Genomic DNA, 26,227 nt, shown 5'->3' on the forward strand with positions numbered 1-26,227 from the left:
CTGATGAAATCCGTTATCACTGCAGCCACTTTGATCTTTGCAAGAAAGACAACAGTTTCATGGGACTTAATTTAGTCCAACGCAGACAACAATAATAATCAGAGAAGCCCATGTATTAACCTACAGCAAATCTTATTCTCTTATCACCCCTTAGTAAGTTACAATGGCTCCTGGTTAGGTATATTAACATTAGAATTCTCATTCAAATTCCTTGGTATCTTTGCCCCTCACTATTTCTGGCTTATCTTCCGGATCTCAATCCTCAAAGATATAAACATAGAAATGAAGAACAGGAGTAGGCCACTCTGCCTTTTGAGCCTTCTCTGCCATTCAATACAATCATGTCTGATCCTCTGCCTCAGTACCATCTCCTGCTTTCTCTCCATACACTTGATTACTTTAATGGCTAAGAAGTATCTCCTTTTTTTCTTGAATATATTGAATGACTTGGCCTCCACAGCTTTCTGTGGTAAAGAATTCCACAGTTTCACTACTTTTTGAGTGAATACACATCTTCATCTCAGTCTTAAATGGCCTACTCTGTATCCTGAAACTGTGACCCCTGTTCCCAACCTGGGGAAAACATCCTCCCTGCGTCTGTCGAGCTCTGTTTGAATTTTATACATTCCAATCGGATTTCCCCCCATTCTTCTAATCTCTGGTGAGTACATGCTCAGTCAAACTAACTGCTCCTCAATGTCAGTCCTACCTTCTCTGATATCAGCCTCTGATGCACTTCTTTTATGGCAAGTGTAACCTTTCTTAGGTTGGAAGACCAAAACTGCATGCAATGCTCCAGGTGTACTCACACCAAGGTCCTGTATAACCGAAGTAAGTCATCTTTACTTCTGAACTCAAATCCTCTTGCAATGCTGGGCCATATACCATTTACCTTCTAACTGCTTGCTGCACCTGCCTGTCTATTTTCATTATCCTAATATATCTCCATTTAAATAATACTCTGCCTTTCTGTTTATCACACTAAAGTGTGTAACCTCACACTTAACCATGTTCTACTGCATCTGCCATGTATTGCCCATTCACTCCTCTTATCTAAATCACTATGAAGGCCCCTTGCATACTCCCATTGGTCTCGGTGCTCCTTTAATTCAGACCTCTTGTGCACTCCTCCTAATTCGAATTGCTCCACGATTAGTAGTCTGAGGCTCAGGCTCTAAAATCCTCTCCCTACACCTCTCCATTTCTGTAGTTTGCTTCCCTCCTTTAAAACACTAGCAAAACCTCATAAGCAGTTGCTTGTCATACCTAATATCTTCTTGTCTGTTGCAGTGTCATGTCTGTTCCTGTGAAATACTTGGGACATTGTATATTGTTAAATGTGCTGTGCTGTATAAAGTATATCTCCCTTAATGTTATTTACTTTGGTTGGATATGATTGTATCAATGGTACGGTTGTGAGGAAGTTTTGTTTTCAGTTTCAGGGTGGAGTCTGGACTCTTGGCCCAGGTCTTTGTGATTATCTAATGACTGTGGATGTGATGCTGTGCACAGCTTCAATTTTCAATCTGTGTTCCATCAGTGTGGACAGGTAAGTACTTTCCAAATTTTAAATCATTGTATCCTAAGATGGACTTTGAACTAGAAAAAAGCAATGGCTTGCCTCACAAAAATATCCAGATCTGACAGAGATCAGACAAGCTATTGACAGAAGAATCACACTGAAGGATAAATAACTTCTTGGAGGTTCCAAAGTTGTCACCTCTCCAGGAGTGCCTTGATGTCTCGGAATCAAAGATTTAGCTTCAGGACAACATTGTTGTCAAATCTCAGGAGGACAAAATACTTATTCAGAATTAAAAGAAAAATTATTTCATTTCATGCTCTTTAAAATATATTCACTTTAAAAATATTGGAGATGGGACAGTAGCCTGTTAGACCAGGTTAGATGGTTAAAAATGGGAAGCTAAGTGCTGAAACGTCCAGCAATATGTCCAGTCAAAGTTGGCAACTAACCTGCCAAACATAACAATTTGTCAGGGATGAGCTCACACCACTCTTCTGCCCTTAGGTCATTAGTGCTGAATTGCAAATCATAGAATCCTACAGGATGGAAACAGGCCATTTGGCCCAACAAGTCCACACAGACCCTCCAAAGAGTAACCCACCCAGACCCATTCCCCGACCCTACTACTCTACATTTCCCCTAATGAACGCACCTAGCCTACACATCCCTGAACACTGTGGGCAATTTAGCATGGCTGATTCACCTAACCTGCACATCTTTGGACTGTGGGAAGAAACTGAAGCACCTGAAGGAAATCCACACAGACACAGGGAGAATGTGCAAACTCCACACAGACAGTTGCCTGAGGCTGGAATCAACCCTGGGTCCCTGCCACTGTGAGGCAGCAGTGCGAACCACTGAGCCACTGTGAAATGTCTGGCTCTGACACAATTGAAATTAAAAATATTCAGAAGCATTTCACACTCTTCAGATACTAAAGCAGTCCATGCAATAGTATCTGGACAACATTCAGGCTGTGGAGTAAAGAATCAAGTGTACCTTTACACTAATATTAGCACTGAGTATAGAATCATAAAATCCCTATCATGCAGCTAGAGGCCATTCAGCCCATTGAGTCTGCACCAACCTTCCAAAGAGCATTCCTTCCATCCCGACCCTTCCCCACATTACCATTGCTATCCCACCTAGCTTGCACAACGCGGGCAATTTAGCATGGCCAATCCACCCAACCTGCACATCTTTGGATTGTGGGGAAACCTAAGCACAAAAAAAAAACCCAAGCAGACATAGGGAGAATACACAAACAGCACACAGTCACCCAAGGCTGGAATCAAATCCGGTTCCCAGGCGCCGTGAGGCAGCTGAGTCACCACCACATAATGAGTTATGCCATAACATCAGATAACATGGGTCTGCAACTCGGGTGTATAGGGTTCTAGTGATGTCCTCTCCTACCATTCCTTTGTATACTTAAAAGGTTGCTGATGTTCACTAACATGGGTGTGGCCCACCTTCAATCAATAACCCAGACACGATGGTGAGTGTTCATCAGATCTAGAGAAACAGTGGCCAGCATCAAGGGAACAGCTGATGAGAAGCCCAGTAGCAGTGAAGTGCCACAGATGAAGGATGAGGCTAACCTACCAATCTGACTGCAGAAGATGCGGAAAGCTGGAAGGGAGTCCCATCCACAAGAGGGAGCAGTGGGTGAAGAACTTTGAGACCAATCCTGTCACTGGGCTTCAGCATGGACACCTCTAGTAATACTAAAAATCACAGAAAAGCCCACAGCTGAGAATACAGCACGCTGAAAAGTCTATTGGCTGCATTGTATTATAGTCTTCGATGGAACTAGAAGACTGTATAGAGTTAGGAAACGAAAAGAGATATAGAAAGTCCACCAACAGGAGGAACAGAGCATAACTCCATAAGTTACAAGAATAGAAGTAGGCCATTCTGTCTGCTCCATCATTTAATGAGATCATTGCTAATCTGATAAGCCTCAATTCCCCATTCCTGCCTTTTCCCAAAGCCCTTGATTCCCTTATTGAATAGAAATCGGTCTATCTCAGCCTTGAATATACTCAATGACCCAGCCTCTGTAACACTGTCTGATAAAGAGTTCCACAGATTCACTACCCTCTGAGAGAACAAATTCCTCCTTATCTCTGTTGTTTTGAGATGATACTCTCTTTCTCCAGTTATGGTTGTATTTATTTTCTAAACCCTTTTTGCCCAGTGATTATTCAATAATTTTGGAATGCTATTCATGTTTTTACTTTGAAAATTGATCCAAAGTATTTATTCAATACCCCTTCCATTTCCTGGTTCCCTATTATTATTTCCCTAGCCACATTCTGTGAGATGCCTATGTTTATTTTGACCTTTCTTTTTCCTTTATATGCATTCAAAGAAATTATCAGTCTTGATGTTACTTGCAAGTTTATCCTCAAAGTTTGTTTGTTCTCTCTTTTTCTTTTGGTCAACTTTTGTTAGTTTTTCCCTCGCTATCTTACCGCTAATCTTTGCCCATTGTATACATTTTTCTTTCACTTCATTGATTAGTTATGGTTGGCTTATCCCCTTCCTAGAATCTTTCTGTTCACTGAAATGCATTTTTGCTGTGAACCATGAACTATTTCGTTGACTACCTGCTGTTGTTCCTTGACAGACTTTGCTGGTAAACCCCTTGCCCTGTCCATTCCAGAAAACTCTGACCTCATTCCTTTGTAATTATCCTTACAAAGCCCAAGTTATTCTCTCTCAATTTGAGTGCTAAATTCTACCATCTTTCCTGGGGAATCTTTTATTCTGAGATTATTTATTAAACCTGCCTCATAACACATTACCAGACCTAAACTGTTTGGATACAGTTTGAGGAAATTGTCCCATATACAATCCATAAATTCTTCTTTATAGTTTCCTCTGGCAATCTGACTTTTGCAATCTAAATGAAGATTGAAGTCATCTGTGATTAATGTACTGCCTTTTTCTCATGTCCTCATCTCATGCTGTATTTATGTGGACCCTGTTTAGCGCCAGCTTTACTCAACAGGACTGTTTCTGTTTCTCCTCTCTCTCAGGTTTATTGCTGTGTTGATCCCACTGAATTACAACAGGAAACACGTGGATCTCCGGCAGATCATCTTGATCTCCATGACCTGGATCTTGGCATTTGCCGTTGCCTCACCAATTGTCTTTGGCCTGAACAATGTTCCTGACAGAGATCAGACCGTCTGTCAATTGGAGGATAATAATTATATAATTTATTCTTCCGTTTGCTCCTTCTTTCTCCCCTGCCCAATTATGCTGCTTTTGTATTGTGGTATGTTCCGGGGCCTCAGGCGGTGGGAGGAAGCACGGAAACGCAAGCTAAGGCATAACTTGCATGGTTTCAGGAAAATTAATGGAGACCCCACTGAGCCGCAGAGTCCTCCTCCGCTAATAGACCGAAGTCCGACACAAGTCAAACGTGAAGAACTGCATCTCTTTCCAAAGTCAGACTGTGATTTATCAAGACAGTTTGTGGACCGGTCCATTCAGACTGTAACATTTTCAGAAGTCAAGTACGTTCGCTCGCGCCCAGTGAACAGGAGGAAGCGTGCAAAGATTAATGGAAGAGAGCGCAAAGCAATGAAAGTGTTACCCATTGTTGTAGGTGAGTGTCAGGCACTGTGTATGTTGTATCTGGTTCTGTCACCAATTCATGAATGTAAGTTTGCTTGCTGAGCTGAAAGGTTCATTTTCAGATATTTCGTCACCATACTAGGTAACTAGGAATGGGAAATGATATCACTAACACAGGAAATGACATCACCAACCCATGGAAACCTAAACACATGAATAGAAAGCGCGACATAACACCAGCGCTTCACCAGAGGCTCACTGATGGTGTTACCTCGGATGGTGATATGGTGATGAAACGTCTGAAAACAAGCCTTCTAGCTCAGTGAGCAAACTTACATCCAGAACCTCAACCTGAGCTACAAACCTTCTCAACTCGCTGTCACCAATTCATGTTTTGTTCCATTGATTCTGTTTAAATTCAGCCCTGCTTCAAAACAACTGGAAGTTCCAGTTGGTTCCAATGAAGCTTTAAATTAAGAATCTCACCTGCATAGAAGCAGGCCATTCAACCCATCATACCTATGCTGACTCTTCGGTGAAGCTATCCAGTCAGTCCAACTTGCAACCCCTCCAATTCTACCTCCATAACCCTGCAGAATTTACCCTTGATTATTTCTTCAAGTTCCTTTTGAAAGTTAATATGGAACCAACTTTTCAGGCAGTGCAATCTAGATCACAAGAAGCTACTGCCTGAAAAATATTCCTGTTATCTCCCCTTGGTTCTTTTGACTATAATTTTAAATGTGTACCCTCAAGTTACTGACCCTCCTGCCTTTGGTCACAGTTTATCCTTATTTGACCTATCAAAGCCCTGCATGATTTTGAACAGCTTTGTTAATTTTCTCTTTCACTCCCTCTGCTTTGAAGAGAACAACACCGTCTTCTCCCGTCTTTCAGAATAACTGAAGTCCCTCATCCACGGAAGCATTTCAGTAAATCTCCTCCAGAGCCTTTCAAAGGCCACTTCATGTGTAAAGTGTTGTGCCCAGAGCTGGACATAATACATCTGCTACAGTTTAGCCATTAATTTATTAAACCTATTGTAATAGTTCTAGTATATCAATATTTGTATCATTTGATTTTAATATTGTCATCTGATTTCTCTCATTTAGGAAGCTGCTGAAAGTTAGAATCTCATTGGCAGATTTTTCATTTACAGTAACATTTGTGTTTAAATGAACTGAAGGTGATAACTGGACATGTTACTTGGTCACTCAGTTTTCTGATAAACCCTACTTATACATTACGTATGTACATATTAATTAAGAGCCAGAGTAGGCCACTCTGTCTTCCAGCCTGCTTCACCATTGAATAAGATCATTATACCATGTTCTCATCAACCCCTGAACACCTTCTGTCCTTTGCTTATTCAAGAATCTATCTACCTTTACTCTGAAAGAATCAAAGTTTCCACCACCTTTTGAGGCACACAGTTCCAAAGATTCATGCCTCTCAGTGAGATAAAAAACATTGTCCTTCTTTCTGTCTTCTGTGAACTTGAAGGAAGTAAGTGCTTTAATATATTAATTCCTGCTTCAGTGTTTAGTTAATATTTTACCAATATAGCAACTTAACTTGGTGTAGACAAACCGGTCCGTCCCTCAGTGAGGGGTGAGCTTAATATTTTATTTCTATTACTGAATAGCTTAAGGCGATGAGGTGACATGTCAGGTTTAATCCGGAGTGAACAGAGTCCACACGTCGTAGATAGTCAGTGACGTGAGTGTTTGAGCATCCAGACTAATCTTGTATCTGATGCAATAATCCCAGGAGACACAATACATGCTTATTCAGCAGCAGCATGTTGAGGGCATTAGGACTAGCCGTTAGCAATTTGGGATGTAAGTCCAGAGTTACCAGTCTTCGTACTGAGTGCTGATTACAATGAGACATATTTTCTCAGGACCGTCAATCCAAACCCTATGCGGTAGTTTATGACTGTTGTGCCCATATATTGGTCAGGCAGGTTGCGAAGCTTTAACTCACAAGTTTATGTCCTATGACAGCGCTGCATAATGGGCATGCATTTCCCTCCCCCTCCCAGCTGGAATTTTGGGAGAATCCTGCCCACCATCCCAATGGCTGCAATGTTGCACTGGGAGCAGCATAGATTGCTTTAAGGCGAGACTTGTGCGCCAACTTGGTAACAGTCCTGCCTCAGAAAGCACTGGGCCAATCAGATGGCCAGCACTCTGTAGTTCCACACTGCCACCAGGAGGGCTGGTCACAAGTGGGACCACAGATAGTCCCCAGTGCTTGGGAGCCCAGATATATCTGGAATCAGATGTCTCAGTGAGGAAGCGCTGAGAGGCTAGATTCAAGAAGCCAAAGAGGGAGATTAAAAAAGGATGACTCCAATGGGCTTTGCGGCTCCTCAAAGGAGGTTGGTATATCCTGTCTGATGTCAGCATGCGTAGCAAAAACTGTCAGGCTTCTCGCAAGGTGTGGGCCATCCCCCACTGCCAATAAAATATTGGCAGTGGCGTTTAATGTATTAGACACTTAATGATTTGAATCGGCCCAAAATTGTCTGACACGTCTCCTGTAAATCCTCACCCCACACCCCAACGTAGATTTTTGTAGCGGTCATGGATGGGAAAACAGGCAACGGGATGTTCACCCAATGGATTTTACATTCAAACAGCAGAGTGTAAAATTCACCCATCAAATCCACTGTGAAAATGTAGTATTGAGGGAGCACAACAAGAAGGTGCGAGGGAAACTAATAAGGCTGAAATTTGCTAGGGATGCATCCTAAGATATTTAGGAGATAGTGGATACACTGGCAGTAATCTTGCAAGAATCCTTAGATTCTGCAAAAGTGTCAAGTGCCAACGTAATATCTTTACTTAAAAAGGGACAGAGACAAAAAATAGGTAATTGCAGACCAGTTGGCTTAACATTACTAATAGCAGAGTATTTACAAATACAAGAAGAGCTTTTGCCCGAGGCATCGATTTTCCTGCTCCTCGGATGCTGCTGTGCTTTTCCAGCACCACACTCTCACCTGATATGATCAAGTTGAGTTAGCATCACTTCATTAAAGGGAAATCATGCCTGACAAATTTACTAGAATTCTTTGAGATAACAAGCAGGTGAGATAAAGGGACAGCATTGAATGTAATATATTTGGATTTTCAGAAGGTGTTTGGGAAGGTACCATACATAAGTCGATTAATAAGAGAAGAGTCTATGTGTTAGAGGTTGTATATTAGCTTGGATAGAGGATTCGCTATCGAACAGAAGGCAGAGATTTGGGATGAAGGGCATTTTGAGAATGGCAACCAGTAACTAGTGGAGTGCACATGTACCAGTGCAGGGACCACAATTATTTACAATATGTATGAGTGACTTCGATGAGGAAAGTAAATGTATTATAGCTAAGTTTGCAAATGATGCAAAAATAGGTGGAAAGTTAAGTGGTGAGGATGAGACAAAGAGTCTGCAGAGGGCCTTAGACAGTTAAGCAAGTAGACAAAAACTTGGCAGTTGGAATATAATGTGAGTTTTTGTTTTGTCAGAAAGAATAAAGGAGCTAGAATATTATTTAAATGGAGAAAGACTGCAGAAAGCTATAGAACAAAGGAATTAGAAATAAAAGTTGTTGGAGAATCCTCAGCAGATCTGGAAGTTCTGCTTTTGTTTCAGATTTCCAGAATCTGCAGTCCTTTATTTTATTTTATAGAACAGAGAGATTTGGAAGCCCTCAACCAAGAATCACAAAAAGCTGGCATCCAAGTTCAATGGGCAATAGGGAAAGCAAATGGAATGTTGGCCTTTCTTTCAAAGAAATTGGAGAATATAAATCAGGAGGTTCTGCTTAGTTAGACCACTCCTAGATCACAACTGGAAAACTGTGAACAGTTTTGGGCTCTAATATAAAGAAAAATACACTGGCATTGGAAGCAGGGCCATAGAATGTTCACTAGGCTAATACCGAGTGTCGAGGGACTGTCTATGAGGAGAATTTAAATAAGTTTGGCCTGTACTCATTAGAATTTAGAAAAATGAGGGGCAACCTTATTGAAACATGCAAGATTCTTAGGTTAAAAATCACACAACACCAGGTTATAGTCCAACAGGTTTATTTGGAAGCACTAGCTTTCAGAGCACTGCTCCTTCAGCCCTTAAGGTCGAACGATCTCATACTCCACAACCACCTGATGAAGGAGCAGCGCTCAGAAAGCTGGTGCTTCCAAATAAACCTGTTGGACTATAACCTGGTGTTGTGTGATTTTTAACTTTGTACACCCCCAGGCCAAGACCAGCTCCTCCAAATCAAGATTGTTAGGGACTTAACAGGGTAGATTCAAGGAGGTTGTTTCCCCTTGTGGAAGAGTCTCGGACCAGAGAGCAAAATCTCAGAGTAAGTGGCTGGACGTTTAAAACAGAGATGAAGATGAATTTATTCAGAGGTAGATAATCTGTGGAATTCTTTACTGCAGAGGAAGGTTCATTCAGTATCAGTACATAGAAGAACCAACTGGAGAATAGGCCACTCTAGCCTGGGTGTTGCATAATCAGAAAGGTCTAATTGATAATCTAGTTGTGCAAGGCCCATTGGGGATGAGCGACCATAATATTCAAGAATCTTGAATCAAGTTGGAGAGTCACGTAGTTGATTCGGAGACTAGGGTCCTGAAACTAAATAAAGCAAACTATGATAGTATGAGAAACAAGTTGGCTATGATAGATTAAGAAACATTGCTTAAAGGGATGGCAGTGAAAAGATAAGGGCAAACGTTCAAAGAGCACATTGGTAAACTGCAACAATGGTTTAATTCCTGTCTAGTGCAAAAGTAAAACCAGGAAGTAGCCAAACTACGTCTTATAAGGGAAATTATAGATAGCATTAAATCCAAGGAAGAGGCATGCAAATTAGTCAGAAAAAAACCCTGATCTGAGAAGTGGAAGCAGTTTATAATTCAGCATAGGAGGACAAAAAGATTGACGAAGAATGGGAGGACATGAGTAAGCTTGTGGGAAACATAAAAACTGATTTTAAAATTTCTGTTGGTATGTGAAGAGAAAAGGATTGGTGAAGATAAATGTAGGTCCCTTACAATCAGAAATGGGGGAATTTATAACAGAGGTCAAAGAAGTGGTTGACCAACTAAATACACAGTTTGGTTCTGAGTTCACAAAGGAGAATACAAATAACAGACCAGAAATATTGGGAAACGCAGAGTTTAGTGTGACAGAGGAACTGAAAGAAATAACATTGTTCGGGAAATGGTGTAGGAAAATCGATGGAATTGAAAGCTAATAAATCTCCACGTCCTGGTAATTTATTTTCCAGAGTATGTAAGGAAGTGTCCCTAGAAACGTGGTTACACTGGTGAGCATCTTCCTAGATTCTATAGGAGCAGTTACAGTCATAGAGTCACAGAGATGTACAGCATGGAAACAGACCCTTCGGTCCAACCCGTCCATGCCGACCAGATATCCCAACCCAATCTAGTCCCACCTGCCAGCACCCAGCCCATATCCCTCCAAACCCTTCCGATTCATATACCCATCCAAATGCCTCTTAAATGTTGCAATTCATATACGTACCAACCTCTGTGTGAAAATGTTGCCCCTTAGGTCTCTTTTATATCTTTCCCCTCTCACCCTAAACCTATGCCCTCTAGTTCTGGACTCCCCGACCCCAGGGAAAAGACTTTGCCTATTTATCCTATCCATGCCCCTCATAATTTTGTTAACCTCTATAAAGTCACCCCTCAGCCTCCGACGCTCCAGGGAAAACAGCCCCAGCCTGTTCAGCCTCTCCCTGCAGCTCAGATCCTCCAACCCTGGCAACATCCTTGTAAATCTTTTCTGAACCATTTCAAGTTTCACAACATCTTTCTGATAGGAAGGAGATCAGAATTGCACCCAATATTCCAACAGTTCTTATAGACTGGTGGGTAGCTAATATAATCCTTCTATTTAAAAAGGGAGCTGGAGAGAAAACTGAGAATTATAGACCAGTCATCCTGATGCCATTAGTGAGAAAAATGCTAGAGTCCATTTTAAAAGATTTAATAGCACTTAGAAACAGTGGCAAGGTCAGACAGGGTCGTCATAGATTTATAAAAGAGAAATCATGCTTGGCAAATCTGCTGGAATTCTTCAAGAATGTAACTAGTAGAGTTGAGGAGAGGGAGTAAGTGGATGTGGTTTACTTGGACTTCCAGGAGGCTTTCAACAAAGTCCCTTATAAGAGATAAGTATGTAAAATGAAAGCACCTGGGATTGAGATCGATGGAAAACTGGTTGACAGGCAGGAAACAAAAGTGGTAGCCAAAACAGAAATGCAGATGATTATTTGAATGGCTATAATTGGAGAGAAGGGAATGTGCAAGAGATCTAGGTGTCTTTGTACACCAGTCACTGAAGGTAAGCATGCAGGTGCAGCAGACAGCACAGAAAGCAAATGTTATGTGGATCTTCATTGCAAGAGGATTCAAGTACAGGAACACAGATGTCATGCTCAAATTTTACAGGCCTTTGTTGAGACCATCTGGAATTCTGTGTGCAGCTTTGGTGTCCTCATCTGAGGAAGAATGCTATAGAGGGTATGCGGTGAGTGTTTACCAGGCTGATTCCTGGGTTGGCAGGACTGTGGTGTGAGGAGAGTTTGAATCATTTGGGATTATATTTGCTGGAATTTAGAAGAATGTGGGGGTAGGGATCTCATAGATACCTATAAAACTCCAACAGAATGAAACAGGGGGTAGATGCAGGAAGGATGTCACTGATGTCGGGGTCAGTCTACAAACAGGGGTCACAGTCTAAACCATTTAGGACTGAGATGAGAATTTTCTTCACCCAGAGAGCGGTGAGTCTGTGGACTTTGCTACCCCAGAAAGAAATCAAGGCCAAAACATTGTATAATTTCAAGAAGGATTGAATATAGCACTTGGGCTAAAGGGATCAAAGGATATGGGGAAAAAGCAAGAACAGGCTATTGAGTTGGATTATCAGCCATCATCATAATGAATGATGAGCAGTCTTAAAAGGCTTTACAGAATATTGAGAGGTCTACAGACAGTGGACATGGAGAAGATGTTGCAACTAATAAGAGAGATGAGGTCACAGCTCCAGAGTAAAGAGAACTGAGATTGGGAGGAATTTCTTCAGCCAAAGGTAGGTAATATGTGGAATGTATCGCTGCAGAAGGCTATGGAGGCCAAGTCATTGAGTATATTTAAGACAGAGATATGTTGGTTCTTGATTAGTCAGGGAATCAAGGGTTACAGGGAGAAGGCAGAAGAATGAGGTTGAGAAACCTATCAGACCCGAGCTGAATGGATGAATTCAGCTCCTAAATCTTATGGTCTTATGGAAAGAACCACTTCTGCTCCTGTTTTTCTATGTTTCTATGTTATCTATGAGTGCTGCAGTGTTAGAACATCATTGCCCATGAAGCATTGAATGGTATTTGCTTCACTTACTCCCAACCCTGCTCACCGGGTGAAATTCCCAATTGTGAACATGCTGGAGGAGGAACTCCAAAGGATATAGCTGACAGCCAGCGCAGATTCCCCATCCTGTAGAAAAATAGCAAGAACAGATCACACCAACCACTGGCATTGTCATAGTGCCTTTAATACACTAAACTATTTCTCGGAATTTTGCAGGAGTGTCATCAACAAAAATTATCACCAAGGAAGGAGATATTAGTGAAAAACTTCATCAAATTAAGAAGAGTCTTAAAGAAGGACAGAGTGACAGAGAGAGAGTAGGAATTCCGGAATTCCGGAGTCTGCAAATGATAGAGCTAATAAAATCGGGAATGGGCATGAGGCAACCCGGAAGAGGACACAGGTGTTGGGCCTAGGAAGATTACAGAGATAGGGAGGTAGGGAGGAGTGAGACTGTGGAAGGATTAAAAACATGCATGAGAATTTTGAAATTAAGATGTTGCCAATGTAGTTCAGTAAGCAGGTAATGGGTAAATGAAGGTCGGTGTGAATTAGAGCACAGAGCTTTGGATGACTGAGAGTTAGGTGAACGAAGAGTTTCAGCAACAGATGTGCTGAGTCAGGTGGTTTCAGAGGTGGAATTAGGCAGTCTTAGTTACAGACAGGAAAGTGATTTGAAAATCATTGGGAGAGGGTCACATTTGTATATTAAAAATCGAAAGAACTATGGATGCTGTAAATCAGCAACAAAAATAGAGATTGCTGGAAAAGTGCAGTAGGTCTGGCAGCATGTGGCAAGAAATGAAAGTTAACTCTGGATTTATCGTCACAGATGCTGCCAGACCTGCTGAGCTTTTCCAGCAATCTCTCCTTTTGCTTGTTTTACATTTGGATATCGTTATTTCTATACTTAGCTCCTTGATAAGAAAGTTGAAACAAACCATTCCACCCAGCCAATAAATTCACCCATTCCTCCCACAGAACATGTTGAACCGACAAACATTGATGCATTCTGGCTGTGATTGAGGTTGCTGTAGCTCAGGTATTAGCAGATATTGCAGAACAACTGGGGAATGGTTCTTTACTGCAAACTGGGGAAATCTGCTTCATTGTCATGGGACAAGCTGGCTGAGTCCAGCAGCGTAATGGAAGGAGAAGATAAGGACTGACTCCCTGGTGTGCTGTTCAAATTAAATCAATGAGACCAGGAGTTTACCAAAAATAAATCACATGACTGTTTGTCACTGTCACATGAGGTGATCTTTCTCAAGATATCAGGCAGCATTAGCTTGAGCTGGGTTAATCTCATTAACCAGCTTTCTAAACACAAAACTACAGGGTATTAATGATTGAAAGTTGTAAAACAGAATGTTAGCTTGTTTGTCATTCTGGAGGGCATTCAAATTTGTAACATAAACGAATGGTTCTGCGATAAAGTATAGCATTTTGTGTGGCTCATGAGTGTAGAATTCCTGAACATCACACATTATTCCATATTTAGCTTCCAAAGGACAATGCAGCAGCTTATCTCCGCCAGCATAATGCTAAATTAAGATCAAATCCTTGCTAACCCCCTTTAACAATTCAGTTTTTGTAATGGTATGAACAACGAACAATTACATTATTTATTACATGTTTGTTGCACTGAGTCTGTCAGAGACCGATCTCCAGAGACCAACTGTGAAAAGGCAAGTAGGTGTAAGAGCAGTTTGGATTCTTGTCTGTGCATGAGTGGCACAGTGACTCAGTGGTTAGCACTGCTGCCTCACAGCGCCAGGGACCTGGATTCAGTTCCACTTTTAGGCGACTATCTGTGCGGAGTTTGCATATTCTCCCCATTCGGGTTTCCTCCAGGTGCTCTAGTTTCCTCTCACTGTCCAAAGATATGCAGGCTAGGTGGATTAGCCAAAGGAAATACAGGGTTACAGGGGTGGTGTGGGTCTGGTGGGATGCTTTTTGAAAACCTGGTGTGGACTTGATCGGCTGAATGGCCTGCTTCCACACTGTACGGTTTCTATGATTCATGGCAAATCGTCAGGTAGTATAATGTTGATTAGATTTGGGTTGTGACACCAAATGCACAATTAGAGTGAATTGTCTCAAGGACCCTCTCACTTTGACATATAGATTAAATTCCCTACAGTGTGGAACAGGCCCTTCGGGCCAACAAATCCACACCGACCCTCCGAAGAGTAACCCACCCAGACCCATTTCCTTCTGACTAATGCACCTAACACTATAGGCAATTTAGCCTGGCTAATTCACCTGACCTGCATATCTTTGGACTATGGGACGAAACTGGAGCCAACCCAGACAGATACGGGAAGAATGTGCAAACTCCACACAGACATTCGCCTAAGGCTGGAATCAAACCTGGGTCCCTGGTGCTGTGAGGCAGCAGTGCTAACCACTGGCCCTGTAAACAGCTTTCTGAAAAGATTACAATAAGATCTATCAGCGGAACAACTGTCGTATCAAGGAAATGCATAGAGTAAGATGTTCAATTAAAACTTTTTTAACTATTGTTTTTTGGATGAGATGTCAACCAGATCACTGTCTAGGTATCAGTGATAGAAATCTACCTCTGAGAGTTTAATAAGTTATCAAAACTACTGGTATATAGTGAGTATCATATTACTGACTCTAATGTCCACTCCAGATTGCACACCATCCTGATTTGGAACAATATCGTCGCTCCTTCACTATTGTTGGACCTCCCTTCCTAGTCACGTACCTAAATGTCATGGGTGCAATAGTTCAAAAGGCAGCTCACCACCGCTGTGAGTTTTGAGAAGATTTGTAGCTCAGGCTGAAGTTCTGGATGTAGGTTTTCTCGCTGAGCTGGAAAGTTTATTTTCAGACATTTCGTCACCATACGAGGTAACATATTCAGTGAGCCTCTGGATGAAGCACTGGTGGTGTAGCCCGCTTTCTATTTATATGTTGGGTTTCCTTGGGCTGGTTATGTCATTTCCTATGGTGACATCATTTCCTATGGTGATTTCCTGTTCTTTTTTTCAGGGGGTGATAAATGGGATCCTAGTTGATGTTCATGTAGTTTCTGCCTATTTGTCCAATGTAGTATTTGTTACACTTCTTACAAGGTACTTTGTAAATTACATTAGTTTTGCTGTTGTCTGTATGCTTTTGCTTGTCAACTAGCCACAAAAAAAAACCCACTCTCACTAGTATCCTTACATACGGATGAGGAAGGACACCACTTCGACTGGGACAACACATCCATCCTAGGACAAGCCAAACAGAGACACGCACGAGAATTCCTAGAAGCATGGCATTCTAACCAGAACTGTATCAACAAACACATTGACTTGGATCTTATTTACCACCCACTGAGAAAAAGAACAGGAAATGTCATCACCATAGGAAATGATGTCACAACAGGAAATAACATCACCAATCAAAGGAAACCCAACATATCAATAGAAAGCAGGATCTAACACCAGGGCTTCATCTGGAGGCTCACTGAAGATGTTACCTAGTATGGTGACGAAACATCTGAAAATTAACTTTCCGGCTCAGCGAGCAAACCTACATCCAGAAATTTAGGAGAAATTAGGAGTGTGCCTTAAATACTGGTCCAGCCAGCAATGCTCACATCACAGAGAGAAATTATGAAGGAGAAAAATGGCACGTTAGCAAAAATTGCATCCACATTGTCACTCTCTGATTGTTACACGGGAGCATAATCAGGTCCAGGTCCAAGTAAGCAGGTATGATCCCCCCCTTGCCCCCAAGCATTTACAGACTATGGGTATCAGTAAAACCAGAAATCATTGTTCATTTGTATTTACTCTTGGAGAGGTGATGGTGAGCCACCTTTCTGAATACAACTAAGTGGTTTCCTCGACCAGATCAAAGTACAATTAAGAGTCAACCACATTGTTGAGTATCTGGAGTCACGTGTAGGCCAGACCAGGTTAAGGTTGACATAATTCCTTCTGTAAAGAACTCTCATGAACCAGTTGAGTTTTTTTTAATAAAATGCAATATTTCCACAGTCACCATCACTGATACTAGCTTTTTATTGAAATGACTTATTTTAATTTCCCTAGTTACCTGTTTCAGAACACATTTTAAGGTACGATGATATTGTTCCTGTAACTTTATTTTCTGAGGGAATGTTAAAAGGGGTTTCATTGTAGGTTGTTATTAGAAAGAGAAATTCACTGAAGAGGGACAGGGGTGACAGGGAAGTTAATTAATCAACAATGTGGGCTATTAAATGCTAGAGGACATGGGAAATGTAGTAATAGACTGGATGGGATGTTAAAGGACTTGGAAATTAGGAGGAGAGTGGGATTAGATTGAATAGGCTATCAAAGGGAGTGAGGGTATCTTTTTGCTTATAAATTGTATTTCAGACATGGTTAGTTTGTTCAGATATTACACTTGAACTCTATTGATCTCCCTTTTTAACATTAGTATATTTGTCTGAAAATATTTTGTATTGTTTTATCTCCTTTCATTGCTTTGCTGTTCCCACAGAGTTGGCTGTTTTCACTAATCCATTAGCTTGGTCATTGTATTATCTGTAATTCTGAATCATTAACTCAAACTGTGTTATATTGTGATCATGTCTCCCACATTCACTTCTCAGCTTTGCTTTGGTTCACTTACCTGTGAAATTCTGCAGCAACATGAATTGTTTTAGAAATTAGGTATTTAGTCAGTCGATCAATCCAGCAACACTGGAAAAGGAGAAGGCTATTCAATCTTCCAGGATTGTCCTTACATTTTTATAAAATTGGATTTGATTGATTATTGTCAAGTACCAAGATACAGTGAAAAGTATTGTTTTGTGTGTTATCCAAACAAATCATATCTTACATATGTATATAAGGGTAATGGAACAGAATGCAGAATATAGTGTTACAGCTGCAGAGAAAGATCAATTTTAATAAATGAGAGGGCCATTCAAAAATCTGATGACAGCAAAGAAGAAGCTGTTCTTGAATCTGTTAGTACGCATTTTCAAACTTTTATATTTTCTGCCCAATGGAAGAAGGTGGAAGAGAGTATGTAACCGGGGTGGGACGGATCTTTGATTATGTTGGCAGCTTTCCCAAAGCAGCAAGAAGTACAGATGGAGTCGATGGAAGGAAGGCTGGCTTTCATGATGGACTGGACTGCGTTCATAACTCTCTGTAATTTTCTTGCATTCTTGGGCACGGCAGTTGCAATATCAAGTTGTAACACATCCAGATAAGATGCTTTCTATGGTGCAAATATAAAAATTAGTCATAGTCATTGTGAACATGCCAAATTTTCTTAGCCTTCTGAGGAAGTAGAGGAGTTGATGTGCTTTTTGACTGTATCGTCAATGTGACTGGACCAGGACAGATTGTTGGTGATATTTATTCCTAGGAACATGAAGCTCTTGATTATCTCTACATCAGCACCACTGATACAGACAGCGGTGTGTCCTCCACACCGCTTTCTGCAATCGATGACCAGTTCCTTCATTCTGCTGACATTGAGGGACAGATTGTTGTCTCTACATCATACCACTAAGTTGTGAATCTCTTTCCTGAACTTTATCTCGTCTTTGTTTAAGATTCGATCCACTACAGTGGTGTCATCAGCAAATTTGTAAGTGGAGTTTGAGTAGAATTTGGTCACACAGTTGTGAGTATATAAAGTGTATAGTAAGAGGCTGAGTAATTAGAAACACCAATGTTGAGGAGGAGGTGTTGTCACCGGTCCTTACTGATTGCAGTCTGTGAGTCAGGAAGTTGAGGATCCAGTTGTAGAGGGGGGGAGTGGAGTCCTAGGTCTTGGAGTTTGGAGATGAGTTTAGTTGGAATTATGCTGTTGAAGTCAGAGCTAAAGTCAATAAGTAGGAACCTGATGTAGGTGTCCTTGTTATTCAGATGTTCCAGGGATCCTGTTGCGATAGGAGATGAATAGTGGTGGACGAAGGCAATCTGGAAGGCTGGATCTGATGTGTGTTATTACTAACATCCGGGAAGGATCTGAGTGCATGGTCAGGGACTCCCATCAAGCCAGTCACTCTCCGTGGGTTCACTCACAAAAAGGCCGATCTGACGTCTGCAGCAGTGACAGTGGGTACAGGTAGACTCAAGGGTTTCGGGGCAGGTAATATAATTTCACTGACTTTCGGTCCAAAATGAGCATAAACCGCAATAAGCTCACAGGGGAGGGATGCATTGCTGTCAGCAAATCTACTCGGCTTCACTTTATAGACCATTACGTTGTGTAAGCTTTGCATGAGTCAACGTGTGTTTGTGTGCTTCATCTGGGACTCCAGTCTGAGATCCGTCTGTACCTAACTCTCAAAATCCACATTTGCCTCAATATCTTTTAATACCTTTGAATCGCAAAAATCAATCAATCTTGTAATAAATTTAACATTGAACTAGCATCATTTGTCGTTCACGTAAGAGTCCCAAACTTCAACTACTGTGTCTGTAGAATTGTTTCTAATTTTAGATGATTTTTAGGCGATGTATCTGAAACTTGCTGCCCACAGAATTGTTGGAGGCGATCAACAATTTCCAATGAAAATTGTATAGGTACCTGAGAGAAATAAATTAGCAGGCTTCAGGGATAGCATGGAATGGGGCTCAAGTAGTGCAGTGGTAGTGTCCCTATCTCTAGACCAGGAGGCTTGGGTTCACATCCCATTTGCTCCAGTCATGTAATAACATCTTTGAACTCATTGATTAGATAGCTTTATTCCTGATGAAGGGCTTTTGCCCGAAACGTCGATTTCGCTGCTCGTCGGATGCTGCCTGAACTGCTGTGCTCTTCCAGCACCACTGATCCAGAATCTGGTTTCCAGCATCTGCAGTCATTGTTTTTACCAATATTTAGGAATAGACTGGGGCATTGGATTGTGCTCACATGTACTCAGTGGACCAAATAGCCTTCTTTGTAGCATAGTGAGTCCATGACTCCAAGTTTATAGTCTTTGACACTCCAATCAGTGGAAACAGTCCCTTGATTTATCTATTGTATCAGAGCCCCTCAATATCTTGAAAATAATGAAAATCTTGATTATATCAACCATTAAATTTCTAAAATCTGGGGAATATTTACCTATTTGTATAATCTCTTCTTAATTTATTTCTTGGAGTGCAGCTGATGCTCTGATAAATCTACATTGCATTCCATCCAAGGTTAATATAGTCCTGAGTGTGATGCCCAGAATTGTTCACAGTAATCCAAATGGATTCTAACCAGGGCTTTGTATAACTGTAGCATAACCCGTATTCCTGATTTTCTGGTCCTCTAGATATAAAGGCCAGCATTTTGATATAATGTACCTGGACTCCAGAGTCTCTTAGGAACTACTCTGTTTCTAGCTTTTCACTATTTAGCAAGTAGCCTGCTTTGTCCTTCTTGAAGTCTAAAGTGAATGAACTCACATTTGCCTATATTAAAATCCATTTCTCCAATCACTTTATCAATATCTCTTTGGAATTTTACACTTCCATCTCCATTGCTTGCATATGTGGCTTTCTATTCCATTATCTAGATGAATATTGAAATCACCAGCACAGATCTTTGCAGAACACCCACAGTCACATCCTGCCAATTGGACTACCTGCTCTCTGCCTTGTGTCACACAGTCAAGTTTCTTAACCAAGCCAATAATTCGCTTTCACTTCCTCGAGCAACAAACTTAACTAACTCAGTTTTAGGAGGAATATTATCAAATACATTCTGGAAGTTGATATAAATAATATACATAGATATTTTCCTGTCTGTTAGTTTTGTAATCTCTTCAAAAATTCAATCAGGTTCTTCTCCTCTTTACAAAACTGAGCTGAGCTACTGGAAGTCAAAGGTCTAATATTGTTTTTCACACACTCAGTGGCTGACACTGGGATTCCAACACAGAAAATGTTGGAGCTAGAAATGTACTCCATGACACTTTGTATATTTAATATTTAGTAGGATTTTTTTTTTTACATAGAGGCCAGAGTGACTTAATATCACTTACTTTGCATTAAGTTTTCTACTTGTACCATTTATTTTATAAATGGCATTTAAAACCTCTCATGTAGTATTATTTGTCCAGTAATCCCTACAATTTTGTATCAATCCCTCTTCATACATTGTAATAGCTTCTAATCCATGGACATCAAACTTAAAATAAATCATTCCATTAATATTGGTTTACAAAAATGCCATGACATTTTGGTAAACCCCAACATTTGCAAAGATGACGATTGCCAATATTAGGTAAAATCTTAGGATAGATTTGTTCCTCATTCATTTTATCACAATTAGAAGAAATCTGCATCACCACTCAAGAAGATTTTGGCTGATTTTCCTTAACTTTGCTTCCCCATCCTCTCATTTATGAGTTAATCTAGCACTCCAGATTCATGTTGACAATGGTAGGAAGAGCAGGGTTAATTTAGAATATTATGTTCCCTATTGAAGTACTGATTAGGAGTTAAAGATTACAGGATTAATAGATGATAGTCAGTAATGAAAAGTCATGCCTGATTGACTTGATTGAACCTTTTGATAGCATAAAGGGACAGTGCATGAGGATAGTGTAGTTGGGTTCTGAAGGATGGTCACTGGATCCAAATGTTAACTTTGCTTTCTTTCCACAGATGCTGTTAGACCTGCTGAGTTTTGCAAGCAATTTTTGTTTTTGTTTCAGATTTCTAGTATCCACACTTGAGTTTTTTTGTTTAGTGTGTGTGATGTTCTGCATATGGATTTTCAAATGGTGTTTGACAAAATACGATATAATAGATGTGTTAACAAAGTTAAGATCTTTGGGATTGAAGAGACACTGGCAATGTGGATACAAAATTGTCTGAGACAGAAAGAAGAAAATAGTGGTGAACAATCGTAGTTCAGACTTAAAGGAAATATACAGTGGCATTTGACAGGGATTAGTATTGGAACACTATTGTTTGATTATAGAATGATAACCTGAACTTGGGTAAACAGAACATAAGTTCAAAGTTTGAACTCAGAAGCCAGAAATGTCCAAAACAGAGGAAGATATTTAGAGGCTTCAGTGCGTTAGGTAGATTGGTGAAACTGGTAGATATATCTCAGGTGAAATAGAGATGTTTGAAGTGACACCTTTTGGAAAGAAGGATGAGGAGGTGGAATATAAACTAATGGCAACATGTTAAAGTGGGCGGAGGAACAGAGAAGCTTAGGATGAATGTACATACTTTTATAAAAAGCTGTTGAACTTGTTGACTTTCTAAGCCTATGCATTGAGTACAAAAGTAAGGAAGCCTCAGTTGGAGTATTGTGTTCAATTCTAAGGTTACACTTTAGGAAGGATATCAATGGCTTTGGAATGGATCTTGGAAGGGTGGACTTGGTTTATGTGGAGAACTTAGGATTGTTTTCTTGATAACAGGAAAGATTAATGGGAGATTTAAAGGATGCCTTCAAAATAAGGAAGGACTTTGATAAAATAAAGAGGGAAAAATTGTTCCCAGTAGCAGGAGGATCAATAACCAGAATATATAAATACAAAATGATTGGCAAAGTATCTGGAGGAACATAAAGAAACATTTTCACATAACAATTTGTTACAATCTGAAATGTGCTGCCTGAAAGAGCAATAGAGGAAAAATTAACATGAACTTGTTGGACTGTGGGGTAAAGTACATGCAAGCAGGGCTCAATGAATAGCTCCTACAAAGAGTCAATACAGGCACAGTGGACCAAATAGCGTCCTTGCTGTGCTATGCAATTTCAAATTTGTAATTCAGAGAGATGTCGTATTGAAGCATTCTGATTTTAGAATTGAACCCAATATTTTCCCCTGAAAAATGAATTGTAAAATTAGTTTATATTTAATAAATCTAGGTTGATTGGAAATAATTTTACTCCCTCAAAAAGGGTCATTTGGATCCTGTGGGACATTAGTTTCATGGGACATTACAAGTAGAAGGGGGAAGGAATAGACAACAAGCCTATGCCGGAGGTAGATTGTTCTTATAAATATGTTAACGAGGCTTCATGTTCAATGTTCATATTTGATCTCTGTTTTTTAAACTGAATCTGAGGGAGTTGATTTTTCCAGGTCTCAGGAACCCTAGCAGCTGAAAGAAGATGAGAGATTTCCGATCCCATTTCCCTTCACTCCACTTTCCTTCTTGCCTATGACCACCATACAAACTGAATGAGTGGTAATGGGGCAAGACAAGAAACAAAGGATGCGTGATGCTTGTATGGAGGTATGACAGGCAAGATAGTCACTGATTGAATACAAAGTAAGGAGATTAAGAAGTAGAATAAAGTGAACCATCAAAAGAACACAAAATTAAATTATGGTCTAAAATTGTTGAATTCAGTATTCAGTCCAATAGGCCAGAAGGTGCTCCCTCAAAAGATTCTCCACCTTGATATTAATGTCGTCTTTTCACTTTCTCAGCTCTAATTGATGTGAGTCTCACTACACCTCTTTAAAACCTTTTCGTTTAAAGGATGAGAAGCAGAAACTGGACCAGAGTTTCCCCTGAATCTGCTATTTGTTCATTTCATCAACTGTATGAGGATTGATCCCTATTCAGTGACATAAAACCAGCCTGGATTTGGTAAACTGAATTTACCGATGGAAATGTACTGAGCAGACATACTGTTGCAACCTGTCTGAAATTGAGAAGGTGCGAATGTCTCACAGTTTGATCATGAATCACACATTCTCCAAATGTTAGCAACTAACACTTGGTAGGTGATAAGGAAAGTTTTCCTGTTGTGATCCTGAATGCTACTGCATAGAAGGATGCTGAAGATTCAATATAACTTTCAAAAAGGAATAGGACAAATTCTTGCAAGGGAAGCATCCTGCTTTACAGGGAAAGAACTGTAGTTTAATGGAATTAACTGGATATCTGTGAGATATTCGGCAGAACCACAATGGACTGAATAGTTCTTTCTGTAATTCAAGTTTCTATGTTTGTGCGTGTTGAGATCATGTCAATACACTCTGTCAATTTTTCAGAATGAAAAATTAAAATTATGAATTTTTGGAGTGTCCTCAGAAAACGTTTTGATATTAAATGTGTTTTCCTGCAAATTCGCTTGATTACACAAGGTCACAAATCTTGGAATATCAAACACCTAAAAATAGCAGGGAACTGCTCAAGATCCCTGGCTGCAGGATTTTCACACAGCTGTGGTGCTTGATAATTGGAGCATGTTGCTTTAAAAGGGAGGGTAATGATAGAGGTATGATTAGAGACCAATCAGCCTAACCCCATTGTCAGGCAAATTAGTTGAAAAAATTCTGAGTGTATAAATTGTCATTTGGAGGGCATGGGTTAATCCAGAATAATCAGTGTAGATTTGTTAAGGTAACTTTGAATCTAACTGTCACTGAATTTTTTTGAGGAATTAACTTTTTAAGGAATGTTGAGGGTAATGATATTTAATGCAGTCAACACAGATTTTAAGCTGAGTTTTTGATAATAAGGTTCCATGTGACAGATTAATCAGAAAGTTCAAAATTTATGTAATCCAAGAACCAATGGTGGGCTGCAGCGGTTCAAGGCAGCAGCTCACCACCACCTTCTCAAGGGCAACTAGGGACGGGCAAGAAATATTGGCCAGCCAGTGACACCCACATCCCACAAATGACTTTTAAAAAAACATTAAGTTGAATCCAAAACTCTTGTGACAGCAAGGAAAGTAGAATGATTTAGGGGTGATTTTGTGATTTTATTAGCATGTTCTACAGGGCTCAATTGTTTCTCTTCCCTTTCTTGATATGTATTTATACTTAGATGTAGAAAACATAATTCTGTGAATGTTGCAGAATTACACAACTCTGAACTTGAACCCAGGACTCAAGAGCCCAGAGGTAGGGACATGACCATTATTCCATTAGGGCCCTCTACTCTACTGCATAATTGTCCAGATTTATTTTCTTGCGGTGCCTATCCAATTTACTTATGAAATCATTAATCTTCTCCACTTCCATCATACTCACAGATAGCGAGTTCCAATAAAATCACCCACTGATTCAAATAAGATTGACAAGTCTGTGAAATGTGAGGATCAGAATGGAGTTCCACAAATTCCTTTAGAGACTTAATCTGAGTTGTTCTAACTTTCAGCCTCTTCATGAATATAACGGGAAACATTTACAATTTAGTATAATAACAGAGACAATACGCAGCACAAACATCTATTGATTGATCCCTAATCCAGTGTTTCCCAAACTTTTTCCCACTGCAGTCACATTGTGAGGCTCAAATTGTTGTGACCCCTCAGTGTGTGGGGACAGCAGAAGGAAAAGACCTGTGAGCATGATACGGGAACAGTCATTGCTACCTCAGAATTCACAAACCCCAAATATTAGCTTGCAACCTCAATTGCGGTCCCAACACCCACATTGGGAAGAATTATCCTAATCAGATATTGCTGTCTTTGCAAATCACATGCTTAATTTACGGTTAGCAATGACAAGGGTGATCTTCCCACACTCCAAAAAGACAATTCCAACAGACACGTTTCTTTCCTTGTCTTCAGTGATTCTCCTTCTCATTTCAGGTGCTTTTCTCTTTTGTTGGACTCCGTTTTTTGTGGTCCATATAACAAGAGCAACTTGTGAGACCTGCCACATTTCACCTCATCTTCTCAACTTCGTAACGTGGCTCGGATATGTCAACAGTGCTGTTAATCCAATCATTTACACTATCTTCAACATGGAATTCAGGAACTTCTTCAGAAAGGTTCTGCACCCCTGTTGCTGACATGAAATTCTACTATTGAAGTGATTTATATATAAAATAGTGTTGGTAGCTTGTTTTATATAGATGATTAAAATGGTTTCCTGCTGTGACATTCAATCTTCTACTAACCATAACTGTCAGGAATCTCCACATTTGGAGATTAACAGAAGGAAAACAAATCAGTCCCAACAGGCACAATGACCAACACTTGCATGCAATCCATGCAGGAAACTAAGTGGAATTCAAGGTCTTTTTAAAATGTGCTAATTTGCAAGAAGTTGTATTTATGTAGCACCTTTTTTAATCTCAGGATGCCCGAAAGCTGTTCATAACAAAGTGCTTTTGAAAAGTCTTCACTGTTCAAATGTAGGACATGTGGCATTCTCTGAGCACACAGCAAGCGCCTACAAACAGTACTGTTATTATCACAAGATAATCTGTTTTAAAGCTGGTAGTTGTGGAAGAAGTATTGACTCTTCAACAGTAGCCATGGGCTCTTTTGCGTCCACCTGAAAGCACTGACAGAAACTCAGTTTGTTGTCTCACCTGAAAGACAGCACCACTGGCAGGGCAGTACTCCATAGTACTGCCATCTCTGAAATGCAACCCTCCCTCAACACTGTCTCCAACAGTGTAGCACTCCTCAGTACAACCTTGGGAATTCCTGGATTATAGGACCCAAGTCTTTGGACTGACTTGAAACCACAACCTTCTGAATGAGAGGCAAGATGCCCATTCACTGAGTTACAGCTCACCTAAAAGGTTTGATGGTTTTCATAGTATTCAGACAAAAGGATGAACAAGTGTTTATAACACTCACCCAATGAAATCAAGGTGTTGCTGCCAGTGTTTGGGTTTTAGTTCAGCTGGATTTTCTAGGCCATTTGGAACTTAACAGATGTTGCAAAAAAACTTTTCACATAATGAGTTTGCCACTGCATTACTGTATGACATGATAGGTCATCCTTACTGTATTTGACATGAGTGATCATCCT

The 26,227-nt window shown here is 40.3% G+C and overlaps 1 protein-coding gene across 6 annotated transcripts; it reads left to right on the forward strand.

Moving 5' to 3' along the window:
- The first annotated feature begins 581 nt into the window (after window positions 1-581).
- On the forward strand, window positions 582-25,792 carry LOC122557749 (D(4) dopamine receptor-like). Of its 6 annotated transcripts, none has more exons than XR_006313927.1 (4): window positions 582-1,549; window positions 4,570-5,144; window positions 22,931-23,162; window positions 25,051-25,110. XR_006313927.1 is itself a non-coding variant. In XM_043705704.1 (3 exons), exons 1-3 carry the CDS (start codon window positions 1,371-1,373, stop codon window positions 25,251-25,253), a joined length of 957 nt encoding a protein of 318 aa, XP_043561639.1. In that variant the 5' UTR covers window positions 582-1,370; the 3' UTR covers window positions 25,254-25,792. The 6 variants fall into 6 exon arrangements, 3 of the variants coding, with proteins under 3 accessions (XP_043561639.1, XP_043561640.1, XP_043561641.1); XR_006313928.1 differs by lacking the exon at window positions 22,931-23,162 and adding an exon at window positions 24,282-24,358 and having other exon boundaries at window positions 583-1,549; window positions 25,051-25,137; XR_006313929.1 differs by having other exon boundaries at window positions 583-1,549; window positions 22,983-23,162; window positions 25,051-25,109.
- Window positions 25,793-26,227: the final 435 nt, after the last annotated feature.

The sequence above is a fragment of the Chiloscyllium plagiosum genome, chromosome 16 (assembly GCF_004010195.1).
Source record: "Chiloscyllium plagiosum isolate BGI_BamShark_2017 chromosome 16, ASM401019v2, whole genome shotgun sequence".
Lineage (NCBI taxonomy): Eukaryota > Metazoa > Chordata > Chondrichthyes > Orectolobiformes > Hemiscylliidae > Chiloscyllium > Chiloscyllium plagiosum.

Excerpts from the sequence above, each read along its gene's own strand:
- LOC122557749 (XM_043705704.1), top strand. The coding sequence starts at position 1,371 with ATGTTATTTACTTTGGTTGGATATGATTGTATCAATGGTACGGTTGTG. Across the intron at positions 1,550-4,569 it reads TGTTCCATCAGTGTGGACAG|GTTTATTGCTGTGTTGATCC; the intron begins GTAAGTACTTTC and ends CCTCTCTCTCAG. Across the intron at positions 5,145-25,050 it reads AGTGTTACCCATTGTTGTAG|GTGCTTTTCTCTTTTGTTGG; the intron begins GTGAGTGTCAGG and ends TTCTCATTTCAG.